Source organism: Vespa crabro, chromosome 8 (genome assembly GCF_910589235.1).
Source record: "Vespa crabro chromosome 8, iyVesCrab1.2, whole genome shotgun sequence".
Taxonomy (NCBI): domain Eukaryota; kingdom Metazoa; phylum Arthropoda; class Insecta; order Hymenoptera; family Vespidae; genus Vespa; species Vespa crabro.
The window spans coordinates 1,872,066-1,898,183 of NC_060962.1; the positions used below are offsets into that span (position 1 = coordinate 1,872,066).

At 32.3% G+C, this 26,118-nt stretch overlaps 2 protein-coding genes across 7 annotated transcripts in view; one reads left to right on the forward strand and one right to left on the reverse strand.

Annotated features, from left to right (window-relative positions):
* LOC124425912 (furin-like protease 1) overlaps nt 1-26,118 on the forward strand; it is a 179,599-nt gene that overhangs the window by 106,445 nt on the left and 47,036 nt on the right. The gene's annotated exons all lie outside the window — the stretch shown is intronic.
* LOC124425913 (dynein axonemal intermediate chain 2-like) lies at nt 20,398-24,777 on the reverse strand. The gene is made up of 9 exons (XM_046966975.1): nt 24,562-24,777; nt 23,249-23,410; nt 22,960-23,060; nt 22,692-22,846; nt 22,420-22,597; nt 21,882-22,310; nt 21,511-21,787; nt 21,143-21,406; nt 20,398-21,058 (listed from the first exon to the last, which is right to left on the reverse strand). Exons 1-9 carry the CDS (start codon nt 24,742-24,744, stop codon nt 20,459-20,461), a joined length of 2,349 nt encoding a protein of 782 aa, XP_046822931.1. The 5' UTR covers nt 24,745-24,777; the 3' UTR covers nt 20,398-20,458.

The window sequence follows — 26,118 nt, forward strand, 5'->3', positions numbered from 1 at the left end:
AACGCATATCCATTTCGGTTCGTAGACGACATTCGTATGGCTCCTCGGCAAAAGTTATCTTCCGTCTGCGGTAAGGAGAGTGACACGAGTTCAAACCTGATTTCCCGTCAGCTCTCTACGACAGCTGGGAGACGAATGCCACAAGGGTGTATAATGAGAATGTAGGCTTGGTGGCTGCCGCTGCATACGAAAATGTCCATCCTGATCAAAGTCTTGCTATGAAATATACAATAGGTGTGTATGCCAGATAGAATAAGAAGTATAATACAATATATATATAAATGTATCTACACACACACACACATATATATATATGTATATATATATGTATATAGGAATATATGTATGTATATATATGTGTATATTATATGTAAATAGGAAAATTTAGATAAATCGTCTTAGAAGTAATCATAAAAACAACGATACACATTTTTTCATTGTCATAGAAGTATTCCATAGATAAGAAAATTCAAACAAAAGTGAGGAGTTTAGCAATATGAGACAATTGATCGTGAATAATCTAAAAGAAATGTTAGATAAGTATATTATTTTCTGTTCTTAAAAATTTTTCTAATCTTTTTTTTTAAAAAACTACGTAGAAATTTTGTCTTTTTTTTATTTTTATTTTCGAATAAATATAAAGAATTAATGATGAAGAATCTAAAAGGTTTCATTGATAATTTGGTGAGAGAAACCCATTAACCGATACGAAACGGACAAAAGTAGCTCTTACATTAAGCTTGAAAGTCATTCCAATTTTCTGCGATCCTTTCGTGTGTATTTAGCGGTTGAGAAAACATCATTCGCGCGCTCTCGCGTGTATAAGAAGAGCATCTGTGCAAACGCAGCTTATTTACAAAAGGCACGTTACCAGGAATGTGCACAGGTGTGCTAATAATTTCTTAGGCTGCACGTACCCACTATCTTGGTGATGTTTACAGCTATTTTCATTATCTTAATTAGACCTTCTCTTTAATACCTTTACATCATTTCGCACTTGTTTTGATGGATCATGTTAATTAATTAATCTTTATTATTTTAATAATTGAATTGATAATTATTTTAATAATCGAATTGATAATTTGAGTTTGTAAAGTTTGAGACGGTAATTTGATTAAAATAATTTAAATCTTCCTTCTCTACCTTTGATTACCAACAGATTTTACGTAATCATCTTAAACACGGGTTATACCTAAAATTGTGGACGATATTTTAGCAACCGTTTACACAGTAATTACGGTCTCTATCTCGCTATACCGTGCGACAATAGTCACAAATTGAGGTAAAACCCTATATATAATTACTCGAAAGCACAGCGACAAACTTTCCAAGTGGTATAATTAGAATTTATTAGAAGGCAAACCCTTAGTAACTGCGGAGTTCAAAGAATCAATCTTACCTATAGCGTCTGCCTTGAGCTGCCGTCTGACTTTTCCTACGCCTCTACCACTTATTGTTACAGCGTTTGTTAGTTGTGTTAGTCGCGAGGTACATCAAGAAGCGGTAACACGGAACTAGCAAGTAAGAAGGACGAGCAGACAAGCATGGAAAGTTTGTACGCTGTAATTCCGATAAGTTTTAATGACGATGAAGTGAAAGAGGAAATAGAGGAGGATGAAAGAGGTCTGGCATGTCTCCGATAGTTGTATGCGCGTGTGCACATATTGTACCATAGTAGTAAGTAATTAATTGGTACATCAAAGGAAAGAATGCTCGGCTTGATAAAGCTTTATACTTAAAAGAACCTTCGTTTTTCGTAGATTTAATATCAACGAACAAAAATTCTTTCTTTAAATGGCATTGTTCTGTCTCTCCATAACTCCAATGCGAGTTATACAATTTATTATATATTAATTTGAATTATTCTCGATTTTTATTTGTTTTACGATAAAGTTCAATACTTTCGAAAGTTTTTATAAATAATAATACTTTCGAATTGATAAATATGTATCCATAGTGTAGAGTAATTTTACACTGGTTACATAGCATGATTTTAAAATGGTTTTAACGCGGATTAGATTTACATATTTCAGGACTGAGATTGTTCCGTGTGTAAGCTTTCAACATACGTAATCTTCTTGTTGAAAAACTGAGAGAGAGAGAGAGAGAGAGAGAGAGAGAGAGAGAGAGAGAGAGAGAAAGAGAAAAAGAGAGAAAGAGAGAAAGAGAGAAAAGGCACTTCAAAAATCTTTCCCTCACGGTGGCCCAGATTACATTCGAAGTGAGCTGGTATATGGTCGACGACAAGCATGGACTTACATAAAATATCGTTTCCGTAGTAGCTGCAAAGTCTCGTAGGTACTGTTCGTTTCGATCCCTTCGTCCCTTTTCTGTTTCCCCCTCTTTTCCCTCCACTTTAACGATCCCATTCCTCGCCTATTAATTATTCTCTGAACACGCTCCTACATCCTAATGAAATTCATTTCTGTTTCGGAGGTTATTAATTGATGATCCTATTGAAAAATTTTCGGACAATTTAATTCTTGAAGAGCGTGCAATTTATAACAATAATAATAATAATGAATCGATCTTCGAAAATTTTTTATAGTAACGTTAAAAAAAAGTTAAATATCAGTGATATCCATAATATTTATGTATTTGATGCCCGTTGTTGAAAATCATAAATCGAATATTTGTTAATCCACTGAGACGTCGGTAACTTCCTAGAAAATGCTATTAACCTGACCAAGAGGTTTTTAATAAAATGAGAAACTCTCTTAAAAGACCGAGTTTTAAACTGCCGTAAAGAGGAAACTATTTGAAACTACGATGATCTTAGAAATTAACGTATTCTCTATCTTTCTCTTTCATTCGTAAAACTAGTTTTAATGAACGTTGTCAACTATAAATCTGTCGACGTACGACGATATACTATTCTTGATAATTGCGAATCTTTATGTCCTTTACGACCATTTAATTAATCTTAAATCATTTTGGAAAACCATTGAATAAGCCATTTTCAAATTATTTGACATGTTGACTGAGCAATAAATAATCGAGTATTTACCTATTTTCAAAGATAAAGAAGAGATAGCAAGCGCAATGTAAGCAGAGAAAAAAACTTTGACAAATTTTTCTCCTCAGGTGATTAATAGCTGTACACAATTTTCATATCAACAAAATTTTATAAAAACGCATACAAGTTCGATGAGAATTTGGTTACAAATTGTCAATTTTACATAAATAATAATTCCGATATCGTACCAATCAGGGATATATAATTATACCATTAATTAATTAAGCTCGTTTGTAAAAATATTCACTCTCTCTCTCTCTCTCTCTTTCTCTCTCTCTCTCTCTCTCTCTCTCTCTCTCTTTCTCTCGTTTGCTTTCATTTTCACCAATGACGATAATTATTATTAAACAGAACGTTCTACACCGTATTTATGACCACATTCAAGCTAGATATTTCCCATGGACTAGAATAGAATAAATGGCGGGAATATTAAAGGTTCCGTTGAATTCAACAGGACAATAGGCCTCGTGACTCGTTCTCTTCTGTCGGTTCGTTGGGGGTTGAAAGACCGTCGTCCTGAGGCAAATCTAGCCCTTAACTAGCAACTCACCCCTCTGTACTTTCTTCGTAAACATACTATTCCTTCCTCGGCGTTCGTTCCCCTTCGTCTTTCGAAAGGCTGACATTTTGTGTTACGATCACGGCCGAGACCAGCGAGCTTGGTGAAATATGGTTAACTTAGTGGAAGATATTAGGTTTGCTCTCAAATTAGACCGCTCACCGTTGTGAAGAGGGAAGATACTAAGGCTCCCTTCTCTCAGCGGGACCACTAGGACCCTCGATGCGTATGTTTCCTCATCGTCGTTTCTACGCTTTGAAAATTGCAATAGAATCGAACCAACACTCCGCTATGTTCTAGTTTGGCTAATAAAATCTTTTTCTTTTATGAGATTCCGTTTCTTCATGCTTTTATCGTTTAAAATTTTATTCGAAAATTCTTATGAGACCTTAGAAGTTATTTGATTAATGATATTTTTCCATTTAAACATAAAATTATTATATAATCACAGATCGATCTTATGTTTACATTTTATACAATACAAGTCTGTTCCTTAATCAAATACTTTAGAACTAGTGGATATATTCGATTAACAATGTTTACTTTTCAAAATACATTAATGCCATTAATCATAATCCCACACAATATTCTTTTCACAATTATAATTGATAGATAAAGAAAGTACGGTTAGCTTCTTACAATTTTTATCTAGTTGACAAATAGGTCATAGGTAGCTCGTGTCGTCTGATGAACAAAATACAATATAATCGAAGAAAGAATTTTGCAATATAGGGACATAAATCAGACGATCAGAAGCAACATAATCATTGAAACTAGTGGGTGGATGGATAGGTGGGAGATATGTAACGCCGTTATAAACTTCCGTAAGGCTATAAATTTCTTTCCGAGTCGCTGATCCGCAACGATCCCGGCCGATCTTCGCTACGTCTGGCAACCTTCCAAGAAATTAATGCCTTAAAGCTGAGATGCAGATACGTGTACTGAGAGGAAAAGAGTTAGTGAAAGAGAGAGAGAGAGAGAGAGAGAGAGAGAGAGAGAGAGAGAGAGAGAGAGAGAGAGAGAGAGAATCAGGAAAAAACGATTGCAATGTCGACTCATTCAGATTAGGATTCTACTGAGAGAGATAGGATATAAGGAGGGAGAAGGAAAAAGAGAGAGAGAGAAAGTATGAAAAGCTCGTCTGAATCTGCACGATCTTGGAAAAGCGTTCCGCTTTCTGCACGTATCAAAACATTCGCATCGTTCTTCGCTCTCGTGAAATGTCTAATTTGATTACAAGAAAGTGGGAAGAAACACGCGGTCCAAAGAGAAAGAGACACTCTTCAGAAAAGTTCCCTTTCTCAAATTTGTTTTCGTACGATGCGCAAAAGAAATTACGTTTGGGTTATGCAATCACGCAAATCCTATTTATTCGCGAATATCTCCGTCAAAGTTTTTCTTTTTTTCTATTGATTTCTTATCAAGATTTTTGCAATTTTGATGACGCTCTCTTTCTCTCTCTTTCTCTCTCTCTCTTCCTCTCTCTTCTTTTGATTTGCTTGATTAAAATAAATATTTGACTTTGTTGCATCTTGTTAAATATTTTCTGATTTAATAACGTCATTCGTTTATTATATATCTACGTATATCTATATTTCCTTTAATCTTTAAATCTTGCTATTCTTGAGATTCCATACATTTATTTTTCTTTCCTCTTATCTTTCAATATCTCATTTGAAAAAAAAAAAAAAAACAAAAAAAGAAATAAATTTACCTATCTGTTTTCTCAAAGGATTTCATTGGATTTCTTTCGAACTTTAAAACGTGATTATTTTCAAATAGACGTTAGACCGGTTCCGGATAATTGCGAAGAACTAGGACACCTCGATTTTAGACTGATTCGCAAACACCTCTTTGTTCTTCTCTCTCTCTCTCTCTCTCTCTTTCTCTCTTTCTCTTTCTTTCTTTCTCTTTCTCACTAGAACTAGAAGAACTTTCTACCAAGCTTTGCAGGGACCACAGATGGCCCGCAGACCGCACCGTCTCATAAACATTTTCTTCGACTTAGTTTGAACGTAGGTAAACCAGGGCAGTTATAATTAACCCTTTTCCGTATCTTTAATTTGAAAAAGGAAAAAGAAAACACGATGACAATAAACAAAACGGTGAGCAAAACCTCTTTTTTTTCTTTCTTTTTTTATTCCCAATTAATAGAAACAACTTTGCTATTAAATATCGATGCGAGGCTCGCTTTGGCGAAGACAGGAACAAACAAACGAGCAGCAATGACGACAAGAGGAACAGCAAGTATTGAACGAGCTCGCCGATCGACACCGACCTAGATTCAAAAAGCGGCGAGATGCTTGTTAGTTGGCTTTAATCGTGGATTATCCAACTTTAAAAGCTCCCGGTTGTGCTGAACCGACGACCGTATATAAAGTAGAAACGTAATAGAAAGTTCTGCAATTAGAGAGTGTGATTAAAAAAGACTCGACGCCCGTAGGCGAAGACTACGCACGTAAATAGTCACAAGAGACACGTTTTCAACGAGATTGTGATAATCACTTTTTTCCTTGCCTTCATCCGTAATTTTTATTTTCTTATAAGCGTGATTATATTTCCTTATTACTTTTTCTTTTTTTTTTCTTTTTTTGGAAACATAATAGTCGAAAATATAAATGTGTTTATATTATTTTGGAAAAAGAAAATCATGCGTTTCTAATATGAGAAGACATAAAATAAAATAGGATATAAAATTCAATTGAAATCAATCGATTGTAGTAATCCTTTAACTCTTCGTATCTGATATATTATTCATGATTAGAATATAGAAAATATCATAAATGTATATTGTAACGTCAAATTTCATTCCAATATATAGTTAAAATCGAGAATAATTCATATTCATTTCATTAAGAATTTAATCGATGTTATAAAGGAGATTGAGGAAAGATCGTTCGTAAGCCAAAATGGTAGTACGCTCTCTAAGAGATATAAAATTGATAACGGTGAGAGCTTAACAAAGCTCGTTGAATAAGAAATTCTTAGAAAGTCTAACGGATAGCGAAGTAGTTTGAAGTAACGAATCAATCTTGTATTCAGATAGGAAGATGATAAGAACGAAGAGTTCTGATCGTGTTAGTCTTGATTATCAGAAACTTTAGCGTCGAGATGTGACAAGTTAAAAAAAAACAATAACTAAGAATCATAAATTCATATCAAAGATCGTGTAATAATAACCAATGATGACTACGACGATGATGACGATGACGACGATGACGACGACGACGACGACGACGACGACGACGACGACGATGATGATGATGATGATGATGATGATGATGATGATGATGATGATAACAAGGTGGCAGTGTAATTCTTGAGAGGAAAATTGCGGGGAGAATAAATTGGAACGTACGCCGCTTTTGATCGATCGATGGCATCGTTAATCGTTCGTTAATATTCTCCAAATAATTAGCCGCCGCACGATGCCCTACTCCAAAGACCAAGGAGAAAGTTTGCTTTGCCTGTACAGTCTCTCTCTCTCTCTCTCTCTCTCTCTCTCTCTCTCTCTCTCTCTCTCTCTTTCACTCCATCACTCCTTCTACTCTCTCCCTTTTGAACTTTACTCGATTCAGATTTAATGCAAGCGCTGGGCAGAGAAGCTTTACTTAATCTGGATTTATGTTGAAACGACAACTTCAAAAAATGACTTTCTTTAAGCTTATTTTAACATTACACGCGATATTTTCTTTTATCGTTTATTCTACCAAGTAACATACAAGACATGGTATTTATCATTTATCATTATTACGTATAATTGATTTCAGAATGTATTCCTTTAATCATCAAATCGATCAATTTTAATATACGTTATACGCGTTTGGCAAAATCTTTAACTTCATGCGTTGATAAATTTCCTGTTAGAAACCAACACGTCCATTAGAGAGAATCGAAGTTAAACCACGTAGTCAATGGAGAAAGTTTCGAATGATTCGTTCGATCTTAAACTATGCATTTCGTATATACAGAGAGTTTCGAAATACGTGACTGGTTCTATATGTATATACCGTTGAGTAAAGGCAACGAGGTAAACGTATAAAATTTATGGATAGTGTATCCGTGATCTAGGAGAATATTAATGCACGTGATGGTTTATAGGGTATTACCGCATGCACACCGAGGACGATGATGCCTTCGTAATAATGTACACGCTTTGCGCTCTACGTATTGGCTTTGTGAGAAAAGACGAGAGATCGGCATCGGATATTGCAAGATTGTTTAGCCAAATCGTTTTAGAATTTCTCACAGGGTATATAAAGACCTCGACAAAGTACTAACACCTTTGACTGTAAACACACCGTAAAGGAACATAAACACACTTGAATTGCTTCACTAGAAACGATCGTAATGTTTCTGAATTACTATATATTGTACGCCCTGCTTTATATTATCACGATTACGAAACAATTTCTTCGATAAGATAAAATCAGTTTTATTACTTGATAATACATTTTATACTAATGATTTCTTGATAATTTCATGAACAGAGATTTTCATTTTATTTCAATATATTTTATTTAAATATTTAAGATAATATAAACTGTAATGCAACAACTCGATCGTTCCTTCATCTGTCTATATTTTTTAATCTTCGATCCAATAACTCATCGTGTTACTTATCTCACGAATCACTTCTAAAAGGTTTAATCTTTGATGATTATTCAAATCCCTCTATTAATCGACGTTATCTTTCCGAACTTAGTTGTGGGTTAGAAAGTTCTGAAATTCCATATATAGCCTCTGACTGTGTATATTTCATAGTAATTTAACTGTTAACCATGATTCATATTCCCGATACGAACTGTACTATGATCCGAACTATGATCGTAAGAGCGAGATCTTAAAAAATATTTTTTATTGTAATCAAGTGTATCTAATTTTACTAACTCATGTATTATTAATTAAACTTATATAAAAAATTAAACTTAAATCGATTTTTCCAATTTGGCTTTTTTATGACAAATCTATCTATCTATCGTTCATTCTAGTACGATATGCACTTAGAATCAAGACTTAAACTTCTTTTTTCATTTCATTACACGTAAGTTTTGAAAAAAATTGACTTTGCCGAGATAGCGCCTTCTGATTACGAGGACTTAAAGTTTGCGGAAAAGTAAGTAAAATAAAAAAAACGACGGTAAGAGGGATGTAATATCATAGGTAAATCCCATGAATATCGTCATGCTTGACGTCAAGTTTTTCAAAAGTTTCGATTCTCATTAACGACGAACTTTTTTTTTTCATAGAGAGAACGTCAAAAAGATAAATTCATTTGAATATCTTTTTATCTTTGATACATGCTCTCGTGATATCGTAAGAACGAATGTTCGTAACTTCTTTTTCTTTTTTTTTTATTTTTATTTTTAAGTTTATCGATTACTTTGGAGATATTGAAACAATAGAATACAGTTTTAGAATTTTTGAATATGTATATAAATGCGTGAGAATTCGATTGTACCAATACGGAACAAAGTGATATCGTTTTTCTTTGGTAAAACTTTTCCTTATTTAGACAGCAGCACAAGGAAAATTTTCGAATAATGTTTATTTTATTGGATAAGTAGATTGTCTTAGATGCATACTTTATTAGAAAGACGACGGGAAGAAATTGAGAGGAAGATTTTTTTTTAATAAACAAATATTTTTCTTATGAAAAGAAATGTATTTGACAAACGACATGATCGTTTAAAAATCAATGTTAATTTGATAGTATTAATTCCGTAAGAAAAAGAGATTAATACATAGAGAAAGATATTACTTTGTCACTTATAATTTACAAAACTAAACAATGTAATATATATCATTAAAAAAAAAAAAAAGCGTAAATAAAAAACATTAATACATAGGAAAATATTTTTCCTTGTTATTCATAATTTACAAAATCAAAACAATATAATTTATATTATTTAATAAAAGCTATCACAGGAGACAAGATTGTTAGGAGATTCGAAGGATAAAAAATGATTCTGAATCAAAAGAAAAAAATTCAATTTTTTATCCTTTCAAATGGAAAGGGAAAAAAAGTGAATAAAAAATATTTCGTCGAAAATTGACAAAAATTAATAATCAAATACGTGAGTAATGGTGAGTTTTTCTTCCTTTTATTTATTTATTTTTTTTTCTATTTTATTGTCACCAGTGTATAAACTTCGATAAACGACGAGACACGGTATTTATTGTGGATTTATATCCGACGAGTTTTACAAATTCAGGTCGCTTGAGGCGAAAAGCTCGATCGTGCTTTATGCGAAAATCCAGTCGTGTTCGTATTCAACGGTGATGTTCGGCACCCCCATAGGGAACAAAGCCGAAACCGACTTGGCTCCAACGAAAGACGCTTTGTTCGTCTCGCCATAAAGCATTGTCAGCCGCATGGCCGTGCCATGGTTCGCGCGTTAAGGCGAATGTTGCCGACAAAGACAAATACACGTTGTTAGTATCCTAGAGCAATTTTTCGCAGGAAGCCGGACCAAGCTATACCAACCTCGCAAATTCTCTCGACTTATTCTTTCGCACGATATAATAAAGAAACTTGCTCTCTCTCTCTCTCTCTCTTTGTCTTATCTGTTCGTATTTGTTAACACTTTAAAACGTTAAGCGTCTTTGCCCTCTCTTATCCCTTTCGTTCTTCTTTCACTCACATTTAAGATTTTCTATAAAATTAATGACTTTACAGCATTGATATATTTATATTTATCTTTAATATGCCTGTTTTCTATTTATTAAATCGCAGTTATTTTACTTATAGAGAAATAGATTATACGTGAAAAAATTATTTCGTTATTAAATTATGTGAAAACGAATTAGATGATATAATGTTTTATATAAAAAATTTTTCGATGTACTACAACATTCTATAAATTTCATTAGAAAAATCGATTTTTTGAGTACAGTAACATCAACGATTATTATTATCGATAAAAAATTAATTTTGTAATTGTCAATTATATATTTTGAAGAATTGCTTAAGATACAAGAATAAACTAATAAAATGGATGTCCATAATGAAGATACAATAGAAGCTCTCTTTGAGTATTCTCGTTCTTTATCGTTGATTCTCTCTGCGTCAACATGTCCCTTGCGGTGAACATCTTGCGTATTTGTCTACCACTTATTGCTTGTTTTGTGTAAGTTCCCAGTACATCGGTTTAAATCTCCTCTGGACATAGAAACTTTCAATGATATTTCTATGGAAACAACTTGGATTGTTTAAATTAATTAATCGTATCTTGGAAAATGAGATTTCTTTTTTCTTTATTTTTCAAAAATTATTTAGAAACTTTACAAGAAAAAAGATGAAACGATTTAAGCAATGTAAACGATATTAATATATAGTCACGTATCTCTCAATTTAGTTAAAACCAACTTGATTATTTGGAATATGTATAAATATTGTATAAGTATTGTGATGCAATAAAAAAAAGAAGAAAACAATAACAGAATCAACGAGAGTATAGAAAATAAAATCGCGAAGATGATATCACCCATGTTTTCATTTAATCGAACGAGAACGACCAATCCCATAGTATGTGTATAAATTAATAAAACACGATTGACACGAGAGAAAGATTTAACGAAGTTTGACGAACGTTCATATTGTATCAGTCTCGTCAAAATTGATAGCTTCACATCATTGATGTATTTATATTTATCTTTAATAATTATGAATTCAGTTATCAATTATTTCATTGGCTCTTATGGATCGTCGTGTTTAATACTCTAATATGAGCTATCTATTTTATTATAACTTTATCATTTTGATTTAATTTATTTTATTGATTGACCGATCAAATTTTGTAAAATTCACTTTCAAATGAAAAAATAATAAATATATCATGAACAATATGAGCATAGTATATATATATATATATATTCGAAGGAATTTAATCAAAAACGACATGAAAATGAAATAAAATGAATTTCGTAGAGAAAAATTTAATAAAGATTATTCATGTGTATGTGTGAAACACACGTATTTATTATTTAACGATGACAAAAGATGTAGAAGTATTATGGAATTGATAGCAATATTGATCATGAGAAATCATTTCATTGAATAATTATTAATGATTTCGAACGATTTACAGGGAACGATGATGTCATAAATGCAGTCCTTCTAGCGAGTTTTGACATCTCGGAGAGGTCACCTCGATGTTACGGTGACGCGTTGTTCCGCGCATACACTGCTGCTTCAGCACTAGTCTCGTCTGCTTCATAATCGTCATGGTCTCGTCATGTACGCGACGAGTCGACGTCGAGAGTTGTAGAGAAGAGAGAATTTCGCGTCTACGACAGATCCAGCATTAATACTAAATCGACTCTTAAATACTTAAATTTATTTTTTCTATTAATTGTAAGAGATCGGTATTATTAATATACATATCGTAATATTTTAGTTTAATTTTTAAACTTTTAAGTTTAATTTCTAATTAAATCTAATTCGATAACAACTGAATTATATTAATTCTTAATTCATAATTGACTTTCTTTTAGATATTGTACTTAAAAAAAAAAAAAACAGAATATAGAATTTAGAAAGATAGAATTATACTGTGGAATTTATATTATTAAATATATTATTATAGATTTCAGGATGTAATATTTAATATAAATTTCGAATCGTGATATATTTAAATTTAAAAATAAAATGAAAGAAAAATGAGTCAAAATGAATTAATAAATTTAATAATAAATTCGAGAATGAAATTTCGGAAGGAAATGAGAACACTGTATTTCTTATTTTTTAACGCTACAATAAATCACGCTTTCATCGCCGATACTATGATTACCAGTGATATTATTGACAGTGCTGCTGGCTAAACTATTGCAACTGAAATACGCATTCTCTCGGTATACTTTCGCATAAGCGCATTCATTTATGCATGCGGCAGTTCTAGCGTAATCGTTGCGGTTAAATCGCGATGTGCTTCCTGCATTTCGAATGTAATATTTTTCATTCCTTTTTCTTTTTTCTTTTTTTTATCTACCGATATATCGAAAATTGAACGGAGCTTTAAATGCAATGATTTCATTTTGCTTCGTAAAATTTTTCGTAGATATTTTCACGATAACTTTTAATAAAAATTATAACGATAGGTTACATCGATATCGTTGACTTGCGCTCCTGCAAAAAAAAACAAGATTAATTTTTTCCCTTTTAATTGCAAGGTTCATAGAACATAGTAACAATTACGATCATAATGTTCCAATTTTCAATTAAGCAATTACGTTAATTGAATTAGACGGATGATTTTACGTTAGGTTGAATATCGAAAACGCGATTAGCGAAAATTTACACGCGACTAAATCGATTAACATTCAACATCTATTCATTTGTACGTATATATATTAGCAAGTGTTATAAATGGGATTAAGTTCTTTGGAAAAATTTCTCGCTTAAACTTATGTAATATTTCAACAAAATACATCTTGCTGCTAACATTGCAAAATTTATTTATTCGTATTTATCGTATTTCGGTAGACCGATTGTGTCAATTTTGTGGATCGAGTAACAGCATGAGCATGGGAACGTGACACGTATCTAGGCTGTGTTACATCAAATTTGACGATGCAAATGTTAACACGTATTTTGGACGATTTCGAATTCGTTTTTGTTCAAAAAATTCGTGAAACATAAAGAAAGGATGTAGAAAAATAGTTTGGATGAAAGAATACGAATACGAAGAATAAAAACAAATACTTTAAAAATCTGTTGACGATGTATCTTGATTTTTGTTGTATAATGTAAATTTACGTTTCTTTTTTATATTTCCGCGATAAAACTTGATCGTGCCTACGATAAAGCATAAACGCGTAGAATACTATAATAGCCAATACATATTCTAAAAGCATTTTGAAATCTTTTTTATTCAAGATAATGTCTTATCAATACGGTTTTTTTTTCATGAAAAAAGGAAAGAACGTAAGAACGATAAAGGAATTTTATTTTTATCGTCGGGAGCAAAAGCTAATGGTTACATCCAAGTAAGACGTCGGAAAAGAAAATCGTAAAAGCATTGATTTTCCATCGATTATAGCGATATCGAATGTTCGGAACCATTAAAAGAATTTATGTTTTACCCAACGTAGATTTATGTACATTGAGAGCAGTTGATATTTCATTTAAATATATTTTCAATGTTGTAACATTATTGTAAAATTTATATAACGATATAAGAGAAAACGAAGGAAATTGATTTTAGCAATGCAAGAGTAAGAAATATGTGTTAATAAAATATTTACGAAATCACTTTTATTATATCGAGTATATGAATAAATAGAGGATGTTCTCTCTATTAAAACGATCTTAATTTCATATCTCTACGACTTTTAGTTACGTAGATATCGCCTTCGAAAAATTGCCATTCATAATTCGTATACACCTGTTCGTAGTAGTAAAAAAAGAAAAAAAGAAAAAGAAAGTGTTTACGCTGGCCAGCTGATGAGCGTCGCGTATAATTCCAGGAAGTTATATAGATCGACGTATTTTCCACGAAATTATATAGGTCAATGCGTCAATGAAACCTTCTTGTATTCACATGGGAATATCTCCGGAACTAAAAGCTGTAGAGATTTCAAACGAAGACTGTTTTAAAGGTCAAAATTCTCTCTATTTTTATCATCATATCGGTAATAGTTTATTTAAAAATATATTACAAATCATTTTTTTATAAATAATATCTTACACAAATTAACACTGCATAGTCATATCACGAAAATAAATAAAATTAGGTGTTGCGAATATTTATATAAAATGTTTATATATGAAAAATGTAAAAAGATAATAATATTATCGAACGATCAATAATTTGGAAATAACATTAGTCGTGTACGTACATATATTCGAAATTATCGAATATAGTATTTTGTTGGAGTATCGTATCGATGTTCTATGAAATTCGTATCAAATTTTTACTAATCGATAATATGAAAAATCGAACGATTTATCGCATCGATTAATTGAATATCACATCGCTTCGGTGCAGATGGATAAGCGCGAATCAAATTCGTTTCGGATGAATGCGCGAAATTAAAAAAACGTTATCGCGAAATTCTCTCACGAGGATTTACGAAACGTCGATTCTCCATTTCATGGCGGGAAAATATGAAACCGGAGGTAGAATATTTAACATGTCTCATGGAATATTCTTTTTTCTTGGTTGAGAAATCGGAAGCTAATGTCATTCGTACGAAAAGGGATGCTCGTAAATTCCATTCCTCCGAGTTGAGACTTCACTCTTCTGGAATAAATAAATAAAAAATGGGAGAGAGAGAGAGAGAGAGAGAGAGAGAGAGAGAGAGAGAGAGAGAGAGAGAGAATATACAATGGCCATCACTTTTTCCTTTACTTGCTTGAGTCTAAAGTTTCCTGAAAAGAAAATATTTCTCACGAGCAAATAATTTTTTCGTCGACAAAGAAGAATAGTTAGCTAAATCAAAATTAATTGGTTTTCTTTATCTTTGTCTTTTTCATTCGTTCGTATTTTATGAAATATAATGTATAATTACTACGGAACAAATACGAATTCATTTTCAATTAATTAAATAGAGATAAAAACTTGGTTTTCTTTGTTTCTTTTCTGTATAATTTCTTTTTTCCATTTTATCATTATAATAAATAACAATTTTCGATTGGGACTTTTTTATTCATTGAAATTATATTCAAATAACACCTACCAATTGAGTATCTATAATTTTAATAATTTCTTTTACTTCTTTTATTTTTTTGTCCAATACAGATGACTCTTCATATTATACATGATTCCTGTTATTTTATGTAACTTTATCGTGTCATTTTTAAAATTCAACATTCTATTCTACTGTTTGGGATGTACCTTACGTCAAGCTTAGATATTCTTCGAATATCGAATTCACGTTCTACTTCAAAGTTGTCCTTTACTGATATCAGCTACGTACATAGGTACTTACATACTCGCATGTATACTTATGCGCGTATATAAGAGAAGGAAGGAGATACGAAAAATAAGTAAAAAAAAGAGGAGAGAGAGAGAGAGAGAAAGGGAATGTAAACTGAATACAGAACCTGCTCATCCTCAAATATCCTTTGAAGCGAATATATATGTTCCTGAATATAGTGAATATGACAGTATCACATATGAACACAGTCAACTAACCGCATAACGACCATAACTGCTTTACGGATGCCACGTGGAGTTGTTTCCTTTGTTTTTGTAGAAAATTTCCAAGTCGAATCACGATCAGTTCATTAATAATTTTTTAAAAATAAAATATTAATTTTTATTATTTGACTCTCTCTTTCTCTCTCTCTCTCTCTCTCTCTCTCACTCTATATATATAGCGTTTTCTTGGTCAGAGATCGAAGATAAAAGTAAATACAGGATATATTTATTTGCATTAAACGTGCTAAGTAAAAGAGATCGGACAATTTGGCATTCAATTGAACATTTATATGTGAAAAATAATAAATGAAACAAGAAGGAGGATCCATTTGAGAGGAATATATTTTTGAAATTCGATGAGAAGAAAGAAAAGAAAGAAAAAACAATGTACCCATCGATACCATAAGACAATGTTTTCTATATAAATAGATACTAGAATTTAGAAGATGTTTGTAAAGTAACTGGATAAGGTAGAAGATGTAGCAAGAAAATCATGATTCGGAATATGATTCGATCATATTCCGTTGCCTTGAAGAAAACGGTAGAGAGGGAAGGAGATAGATATATAGATAGATAGAGAGAGAGAGAGAGAGAGAGAGAGAGAGAAAGAGAGAGAGAGAGAGAGAGAGAGAAATTTACTAGCTTCCGTGCCGCATACGTAAGTAAACCAAACCTCTGATTTGATCTCCGTGGAATATAATGAATCTACTGAATATCGTTTAAAGGAACACCTCGTGCCTGTGATATCAGCGAGGTGAATGGAATAAAGGATCATCTAACTCCACCTGTGGCACCCAAGAGAGAGAGAGAGAGAGAGAGAGAGAGAGACGGAGAGAGAGAGAGAGAGAGAGAACGAAAAAGAGAGACCAAAGAAAGACTTTTTCCGTGGGAAACGGAGAAGTCAAGGTTTTAGGAACATCTTCAAATCATAATAGGAAATCAACGTGAAATAAATTAAGTCAAAATTCATTGGAATTCTAAATCGTACGATCTCAAAGATCTCGTCGAAATTTGACGATCTCGTTTTATTACTCAAGCATCGCAAATAAATTCTTTGAGGTGCTGAATCCATAAGAAAAGAAAAAGGAAAAAGAAATTAATTTTTGTTTGTTGATACGTTGAAAGAAATCAACCGTTTTACAAATTACTTGAAAATCAAAATTGAATTCTTCGAGATATAAAATGTTAAAAAAGAAAAGGAAGAAAAGAACGAAAAAGACAGAAAGAAATTCGTTTCTACTCGATAATAAATCAGAGGAAATTGTTTGCGATATAATATAGATGTCGACGTTCAACACGTACTCCGTTTTATAGTATGAGATTAGGCGACTTAGCAGCTAACCGAAAATTACTTACGATTTCAAATATAATCTACGGTTAGTTAGTTTTAACAATGGTATATCAATGGGCCTGTTTCAAATTCCCGAATGAGTTAATCGCGTACACGAAGTAGTGCCGCGATATTAATGTAATCGATTGCTCCGTTAGCTCGCATATTATTGGCCACCGACCAAAACGATATTCATGGATTACCCTTGCCCCCGAGATATCTTCCATTTAATTCTGCGGGTCATGATTTAAAGCGCTAAAATGTATTACTAGTGGTGACTCTCGTTCATTTACTCGAATTTCCCGGATCGAGCAGAGAAGTAGACATTTGTGTATATCTGAAACGATCTCGTCAAGAGAATAAAAATCATTTGCATTTGTTGAAAGTATATTTAATTGGACAAAGACGGGGTAAAGGAGACAGATGAAGATAAAAAAAAACTGTAAAACCATATAAAACAGTATGGTTCTTTTTTTTCTTTCTTTCTTTTTCTCCTTTTGTGGTATTATTCATGGTTAAAAAAAAAAAATAAAACAAGAAATAGATGTAGAATAAAACACAAGAGACTCAGAAAATGAAAATGATAAGAAAGCTAAAAAAAAAACTTTCTCGAGAATTAATTGCTCAAAGACTCGAAAACAACGAATTATGTGAACGAAAGAGAGATTTTAATATTCTTAGTGTAACATTTCAACGAAATAAGGTTTATATACGTAATTCTTATTTTTCATCGTTTCTAAACAATTTTATTTATGAAAGGTAATAATTATCATAGAATCCATTTCTTGTTTCTTCCCTTACATATTTTCTTCCCTACATTTTATTATCCTTTTATTTAGCTTTTTAGCGATAATTACATCTTTTTATACTGTTCATGATCGAGGCTCAATAAATTGCCTTTATACATGGAAGAATATTGTATAATTAGGTACATATAATTGCGATTTTCCCTGGATTAACGTAATTAATGACCTACGTCGATACTCGTATCGATGATGGATATTTCGTAAAAAAGTATCGACAAATTTCCCTTTATCGAATTATTTTATATAAAATTTAATCCTGTATAATTGCATCTATTAGAATATTACTCTCCTCATATGCAGAGGAGAATAAATGTTTAACAGCGCCGAAATGCACTACTTCGTAAAAGAATCTAGATCATTTATTCAAATTTATCGGATCAAACGAAAAAATATATAGATATCTTTATATATACATAGACATATCACATATGTATTCTTATATGCAATACATAGGATACATGAACACATAGACAGAAAGACCGCAAGTTTCTGGACTTATGCCAACCATTTTACCAAACTCGTATTTTATATCCCCAAGACCACTTTCTTCGGCCCTTCCTTAACTTCTTCTCACGCCATGCACCTTAAAGCTTGACTTCAGCTTCTCTGAATTTCTTCGAGATTTCTCCAGAGACGGTGATCTTTGACGTTCCCAGAGCGACAAAAGAGTACGAAAGAAGAAATCCAATACTCTGTTATTTTTCTACCAAATTTACATACTCGAGCGCTTGCGATTAATTCTCTTTCCATTATTCTCATGTTCCACGACGAACTTTCATGCGTTTTTTCTCTTTCTTTTTTTTTCTTTTTACATAGAATAATGTGTGAAAAGAAAACTCATAAACTTCATCGTGTCTCCTCAGTCAATAATTACAAACTGTGTATGAGATAAAGAAAATGTAAGAAAACTTATGGTATGTTTTGATCACGACGTAGTATGTCAGATACATTACTATGTGGGAGTAATTGTGAAAGAGATAGAGAAAGAAGTATATGATATTAATTGAAACAGGGAGCTTAAAAAGGGTTTGACACGAACACTGCTATTCGAAAAGATGTAAATCGGATTTTAAATGATATGTTCGAAATTAATTTTAAAGGATAATTTTGTAAAAGTTGTTTTTTTTGTCAAAATATTATTTTAAAAAAGAAATCATTGAAAAATGTTGCAATTCCTGGTCGGAACAGAAAAGGTGTTTGAATTTTATCAATAAAGATGCTTTTTGGAATTTATAAATTCTGTCTACTATATTTTCTAAAAGCGGGTCACACGAGTACGCGTCACGTGTTTCGAAATACCGGAAGTTGTGCCTGGAGGGCTCTAACAACCAACGGATATGTCATTTTGCTCTACAATCCGGATAGCGAATCGGAAGTTCTCTTTTGAATGTCAACCTTTCCTGCGTGAATTTATCATCTCGCATCTAGAAAAGTCGTATCGGAAATTTGTCCCCTTTCCACCATTCTCCGGAACAACAACGAATAGTGGACTCACCGGTTTTCTTCTTTTCGATGGAACTTTTCAAAGTTTCAACATCCTACGTTTTACGTTAGAATCCTTAACGTCAACTTAAACGATTTTAAAGTAGAATCGAGAGATCGATCGCCCGTATAAAATGATTCTTTTATTTTCTTCTCGTAGTTTGACAGCGATTACTGCGCCTTTGATTTACTCATATATAACGCATTTATTCAATTCATTCGAATTCATTATGTTCCGTATATTCATTAACTTTAACGACACTAATGAACCGTTTTCAATTATTAAATGTTATTAACGAACTGAAAGATCTAGGAAATAATCAGGATCGTTAAGAATATCCTCGCACGATAATTCATGTATATGTTATGGAAATACCACACAATAACAAAGATATCGTACTAACAAACCTCATCGAACTCTCGAAAATATATATATATATATATATATATATATATATATATATATATATATTTATATATATAAGAGAAGAAGGAGAAATTATCGAGATTATTTTCAAAGGATGTACCTCGAAATTGCGAATATTACTGCTACCTTAAGAGATATATCCTCTTATTCTTTTACATTATTATATTATATATTGCTCAAGTGTTGCAAGAGCTACATATGCTCAATACATATTTGTGACCTTTCTCTATCCCCTTCTTCTCATCTAACTTTTCAGGCATTTTTTATAATCGAGCGATCGATAAACTCTATTCTATCTAATCCGAAGTTGAAAATCCTTGTGTAAACTTGTTTGAATGGCCTTGACTTTTTCCAAATAAGTTTTGGCCAGTTCTGTTTCACGATCTATCGTTTCTAATTCTTCAACGTTAAGCGGAACCTCAATATCTTTCATAATCGTCATGATTTCTGTGTACTACAAGGTTCAATTTTTGATTTGGGTTATTTTACATATTTTTCTTGAAATTCTTCTGAATGTTTTCTCCGCTCATTCTTTTTCTTTCTATATTCTCTTTTCCCTTTTTGATTTTTTCCCTGAAAAAAAAAAAAATAAATAAAAAATAAGAAAAAAAAAAGAGAAAACATAACAGTTCGAAAATTTTTTCCTTTAAACGTTCGCTCGAAAAAATCAAAAATAAGATACATTCAAATATAACTTACTGAGTTAACAAAATTAATTCGACTAATTGTTTCTTTCGAGTCCAATTGGTCGGCTTCTTCGCTCGATGAATCTCCTTTTTAGCCTTTTCAAGCTCTATATCGAATTCCACAGGTAACTCTAGCATATGTCTAAAAAATTTTTTAGTTTTATATGCAGTTAATGTTGGATCTCTTAGCTTCTTCCTCATATGAGGCGCATATTTTCTTGAAAGCCAAGTTTTACGCCAACAGCAGACTTTCGGTTGGCATACAATTGTGCAAGATCTTGGAAGACGAAGGTTGAACTTCTTGACTCTCATTCTTTTCTTTATCTTACGTTTTTTAAGGCCTCTCATGGTTGGCACCATTTCATCAACTCTAGTTTCTGTTAATAACTCAGAAATCGTTTGTTCAATCTTTTCCTTCTCTGTTATCATATCCAAGAGCATTTGTTTTGATACTTTAAGCCTTTTCTTTTTTATTACTTTCATTTTCTCTTTCGAATCATCTTTTGTCTTGTCAATTTCTTTTACTTTTAATTGTTTTGTATTGAATTTTTGTACGAACGTCGAGTATTTCAGTTCTGGATCATTGTCCAATTCAAATTTTTGTTTTTCCTGTAAAACATAAATAAATTAAAAAAAAAAAAAGAAAAATCGTGAAATTAATTTCCTCTTCTTTTTCTCCCACTTTTTTCCTACCTTTTCTACAGTCTCAAAAAACATATCTTCGGCAAACAAAATTTCAGGAAATTCCTCTCGCATGCTTTTCTTTCCTTTTTTAATTTTATTTTTCTGTGTCATAGCTTCATTTTTTGTCATTTTCGCTCTTGTTTTATTTTTATTCTTAGCCTTGCTAATCTTTTCTTCTTTCGACGGTTCTTTTATTTCCAACGTCCTTAATATTCTTATCTCTTTGAGACGAGCATCCACCGCTTTCACATGCCTCGAATTTCTATCGAATCCCTGATAACGATCGACGAAAATTAGATAAATTATTTGAATATTTATTACGGAGATAAAAATTATAAAAAAAGTAAATATTAATGTATATCTTTCACAGGATATACCATGGTCAAATTGTTTTTTTCATTCCTATCGAATTTTCCCAAAGAATCGGTCGAACGAGTCAAAAAAATGTTTCCATTTTTATCACCAATGGCTAATAAATGTCCATTTTCGTGGGCTGCCATTGTTGTTAGACTGACGTCACTGAGATATAACTCGATGATTGGTTTCTCGAGATTCTCTAAAATATCATAGACCTCTAGTTGACCATTTTCTTTTATGATGTAAAAAAGAGAGTGTCTGGTTTTGTTCCAACAAGCCTGAATCGGTCCTCGACTCCTTCAAAAAAGAGAACGAAAATTTTCTTCGATGATTCATTCCAGTAATATGTAATAAATGACGATAATACAAAAATACTGAGTAATGAAAGAACCTAATTGTTATTAAACTGCCTTCTCTAGTGTCCTCCGCCCAAATCCGTGTGCTCGTCTTGCAGACAGTTAAAAATATTTTTGGACTGAAGACATTACGATCAACAGACTTTACCACTCCACTATGAGTATCGAATCTCACGGACAATTTTTCTGCGTTTGTCTTCACTTTTCTTGAACCACTGATAACAATACCATTCTGTAAACCGAACATAAACTTTGTACTCATAGAAGGTTCGAAATTTGCTGAAGATATCCCAATCGATCTTTCCATCGATGGTTCGTTCGGATATTCGAGATCGAAGATTAAACGTTCGGTTGGTTGACGTAGATTTCGCATGTCCCACCATAGAACTTGACCGTCCCAAGAACTCGAGAAAAATTCTGTATTGGTCTTCGTATAGATCCACTTTACAGAAGTCGTTGAGTATCTTCAACAAAAAGTCTTCAGTCCGAATTTTATATTCGAGAAACATCGTGTACGTCAATAAAGAAATCAGTTTCTCGATCAAACGACTATCTTCTCGAACTCGATAATACCTATGACTGTTTCGAGGATAGGATAGCTGAACCGGTTCAATACTTTTTCTGACGTCCCAGCAACAAACTTGTCCGTTCATAAGACCACCACAAAGTATAAAAGGATCTCGAGGATTAAATTGGCATACCATTGTTGGATACAAAGCATTAAGAGCCATACACGGCTTATTCGGACTTGCTGTTTTTTAAAAAGTATGAATTATTTTAATTTAACGATATACGAGTAACACTTTCAGTTGCAATTCTATGATTTGTCAATGATCTCGTCTTACCTAAATCCCATATATACGTGAGCATACTATAGTCGATTTCTCTTCTTAAATTATCGAAGCAATAACAAACTACTATCTTTGTTTCTTCGGGCGACCAATTAATATCAGTCACCGGTCTACCAGGAGTTTCCTGATCCGGAAAAACATTTACAAGTCTAAAAAAAGATTAATTTTAACAGAGACCAATTATTAATGTTATTAATGCGATCGTATCTCTAATAAAAAAATTCTAATATCGAAACTAATCAAATTGTTGAAAGAAACGTACCTGATCTCTCGTTCTGTTGTTAAGGTAGTCGGTATCATATCGTCAAAATAATGATCGTGTATATTAACAGCGTTATTCAAAAGAATACTATGTTCCATATCCTAACGAGAAAAATAATTGTATAATAAAGGTTTATATTTATTTCGAAATCAAGGTTATTCTTTATATATAAATAATTAATAATAATCTGTATTATTTTCTATTGACCAAGATATATTGTTAGAAACCACTTTCAAAATTGTGCAATATACTTGGTTCATTAGTTCTATTACTAACTCTAGAAATTTACCGCAAGTAGGTAACGTAATGTTGGAGCCCACTCATCATCCTTCTCCACTCGCCTGCGATATCTAGCGATAGTTTCATCGTCACGAGGATGGATTTCCTTTGGCCAACCACCCTCATAATGGTACATTCCGTTGTTCTTCATTTTCACCGCTTTTGTTTGAATCTATAATTACGGATATGAAGTTCCTTCAATTCGCCGGATATTATCTTTCACCTAACTTTATTAATACGAATAATTCTTGGTTGCTCGGTCGTATGATTTTATATAATGGTTTGAAACAAACTTTTTTTCCTTTATTAAAAACGCCGAACAAGTAGAGCTTATTTGACTTTTTTCACGGGGGAGGGAAGATGAAAAAAAACAAAAAAAGAAAAGAGAAAAACGCATGCTTTGAGATTTTCTCATTTTAATTTCTGACTGAAATGTAATACGGGCAAAATTACGAAGCGGCAACGTTTTTAGAAAGAATAAAAATGAGAAAAACGATCAGTACTATTGTTGTTGACTGACTCGAGCACAGCAAATCCTTACTTGTTTTTCTTTTTTCTCTGGACTGAGATGCGCTTTACCTGGAATAAAAGCCGATGCTGTTAAGCATATTAAGCTAGGTTTTTTTCTTAAAAGTCCTTTGAAATGTTGAAAGTTGAACATTTGCTATCATGAAGGTAAACTCGTTGCGTCAACCGCGTGTTTATTCCGCCCAGTAATATATAATTTTTGCTAACGTGAATCCAATGGTATGAGATTCCGATGGTTCGTATGGAGGAAAACGAGGACTCCAATATTTCCAACTTTTTTCTTATTTTTATGACGTCAACGTCCAGTTATCCGGATATGTCTACTTCGTTCTATTTTTACATCGTAAAATCTCTACAAACTCATAGATACGAATTCAAGGAACGATTTCAACGAATGGAAACTTTTTAAATATCTCGCTTCATTGATGTCAAGTTCATTGAGAACGAAGAGAAATGAGTTCGTAACGAATTCTAACAAGACTGATAACTACACGTCGCCGTTTTATTATCTTTTCTTTACTATTTTTGTATTTAACGCACTTGTCTTTCCAGAGACAAAAGTTAATGATATCTGGATGTTCTCGTGGGTCTTTCGAGGATCGTTTGAATATATCACAAAAATTATTTCTAATACATTTCATTTTCTATCGAGTTAGAAAGGGATCAAAAATGAAGATACAAATTTCTACGGGACTTATCTCGTTTCTCGCAAACCATGGTTTTACGCACTATGACCACACATACAAATGAGACTATCATTGCCGGATATAATCTTGTTAATGAAATCGACCTAACCTCATGTAACGCTATTTGCTTCGTGTACTGCGTGTTGACATGACATTGGCTCTTCACGATGAAATTGCGCATCTCCTGAGGATTCGGTTTGATCTCCTCGTCCAAGTTCGGTCCGCAAATATCGAAGATGCATTGTTTACCGAATTCTGAACGCGTCTTCACATAAACGTATTTAATATCCATCCTTATAAGAATATATATACTAACAATATTGAAACAAACGTAACGCATGTTGATAAGATATCGATAACAATCGATTTTAAGTATTTAGTTCGATATGATATTCAAGATGTTTTTTTATCTAATCGTTATCGCAAGTTCTATACTGGATAGATAAAAAAATTATTGCCATCTAAAATATCTTGAAGGCTATAATAATCAAATTTGTTTAATAAAATTTGAATCTATAAAGATAAATCATTCTATAAAATTTGTTTGTATAAATAAATAAAATAAAACTATAAAAAGAAAATGTTTCTTTAATTCCTATACGAATAATTTGTTTCCATTATCAAAATTCAATTTACATTGAACATTTATATTTACATATCAATTACAATATACTTTTGATAATCGATGATTAAAAGTAAAGTCAACATATTATGAAATGCGTAGCGATTCAGAAAATGAATGCAGCTAAATCGATATTTACTTTCTTTTGGGTCATTGAAAAATCGCTTTACTCGGCGTAATCAGTTCGACGAAATAATTCACACGATCTATGCATGTCTCGTATGCATGATGAAAGAAAGAGAGAAAGAAAGAAAGAGAAAGAGAGAGAGAGAGAGAGAGAGAGAGAGAGAGAGAGAGAGAGAGAGATTGCTAGGAAGAGAAAATACCAAGCGAAGTGCTAAAAGATTCATGAATTCACCGCGTCGTGGAATAAAGTTGCGGACGAAGTGATATTTGCCCTGTTTCGCTCGGCAAACACGCGAGAACTCGTCCCTGTCTGACGCAAATTCACGCTCTCTCTTCTCTCTCTATCTCTCTCTCTTTCTCTCTCGATGTACCCCTCCCACATTCGCTACTTTACTCGCACGTAAACGTCAAAGATGTTAGCACCGAAATGCGCCTCCTCCTTTACTTCGTCGTCGGAGGTGTTCTCCTTGACAGCTTTTAACTACATTTAGAAAACTCGTTTTCCTTTGCGTCATTTTTCAGCTTTATTGACAAGAAAAATCGAAAAGTAGGAAAGTATTTACATTATCTACGAAAGTATAAACTTATATATATATATATATATATATGTATATATTAGGTGGACCGGAAAGTAATGTCGCTTTCTTAAATTAAATTCAAACGAATAAATTTTTAACAAGTTTTTATTTTTAATCACAAATCAAATGTCTACATGCGCAAAAACGACATTATTTTCCGGTCCACCTAATATATTGATTTGTACATACTTTTATAAGCATCTGTAATTTTCTCTTAAATAATTGTACAAATGAATATATATATTTATTCATTATTATTTATTAATTGTTTAATAAGAATCATTATTAAAGATTTTTATATTAGGTAGAAAATTTATATGTCTTTGATCAAGAATTCTTT

Excerpts from the sequence above, each read along its gene's own strand:
- LOC124425913 (XM_046966975.1), bottom strand. The coding sequence starts at position 24,744 with ATGGATATTAAATACGTTTATGTGAAGACGCGTTCAGAATTCGGTAAA. Across the intron at positions 23,411-24,561 it reads AGCAAATAGCGTTACATGAG|ATTCAAACAAAAGCGGTGAA; the intron begins GTTAGGTCGATT and ends CCGTAATTATAG. Across the intron at positions 22,311-22,419 it reads TATCCTCGAAACAGTCATAG|ATACTCAACGACTTCTGTAA; the intron begins GTATTATCGAGT and ends TTTTTGTTGAAG.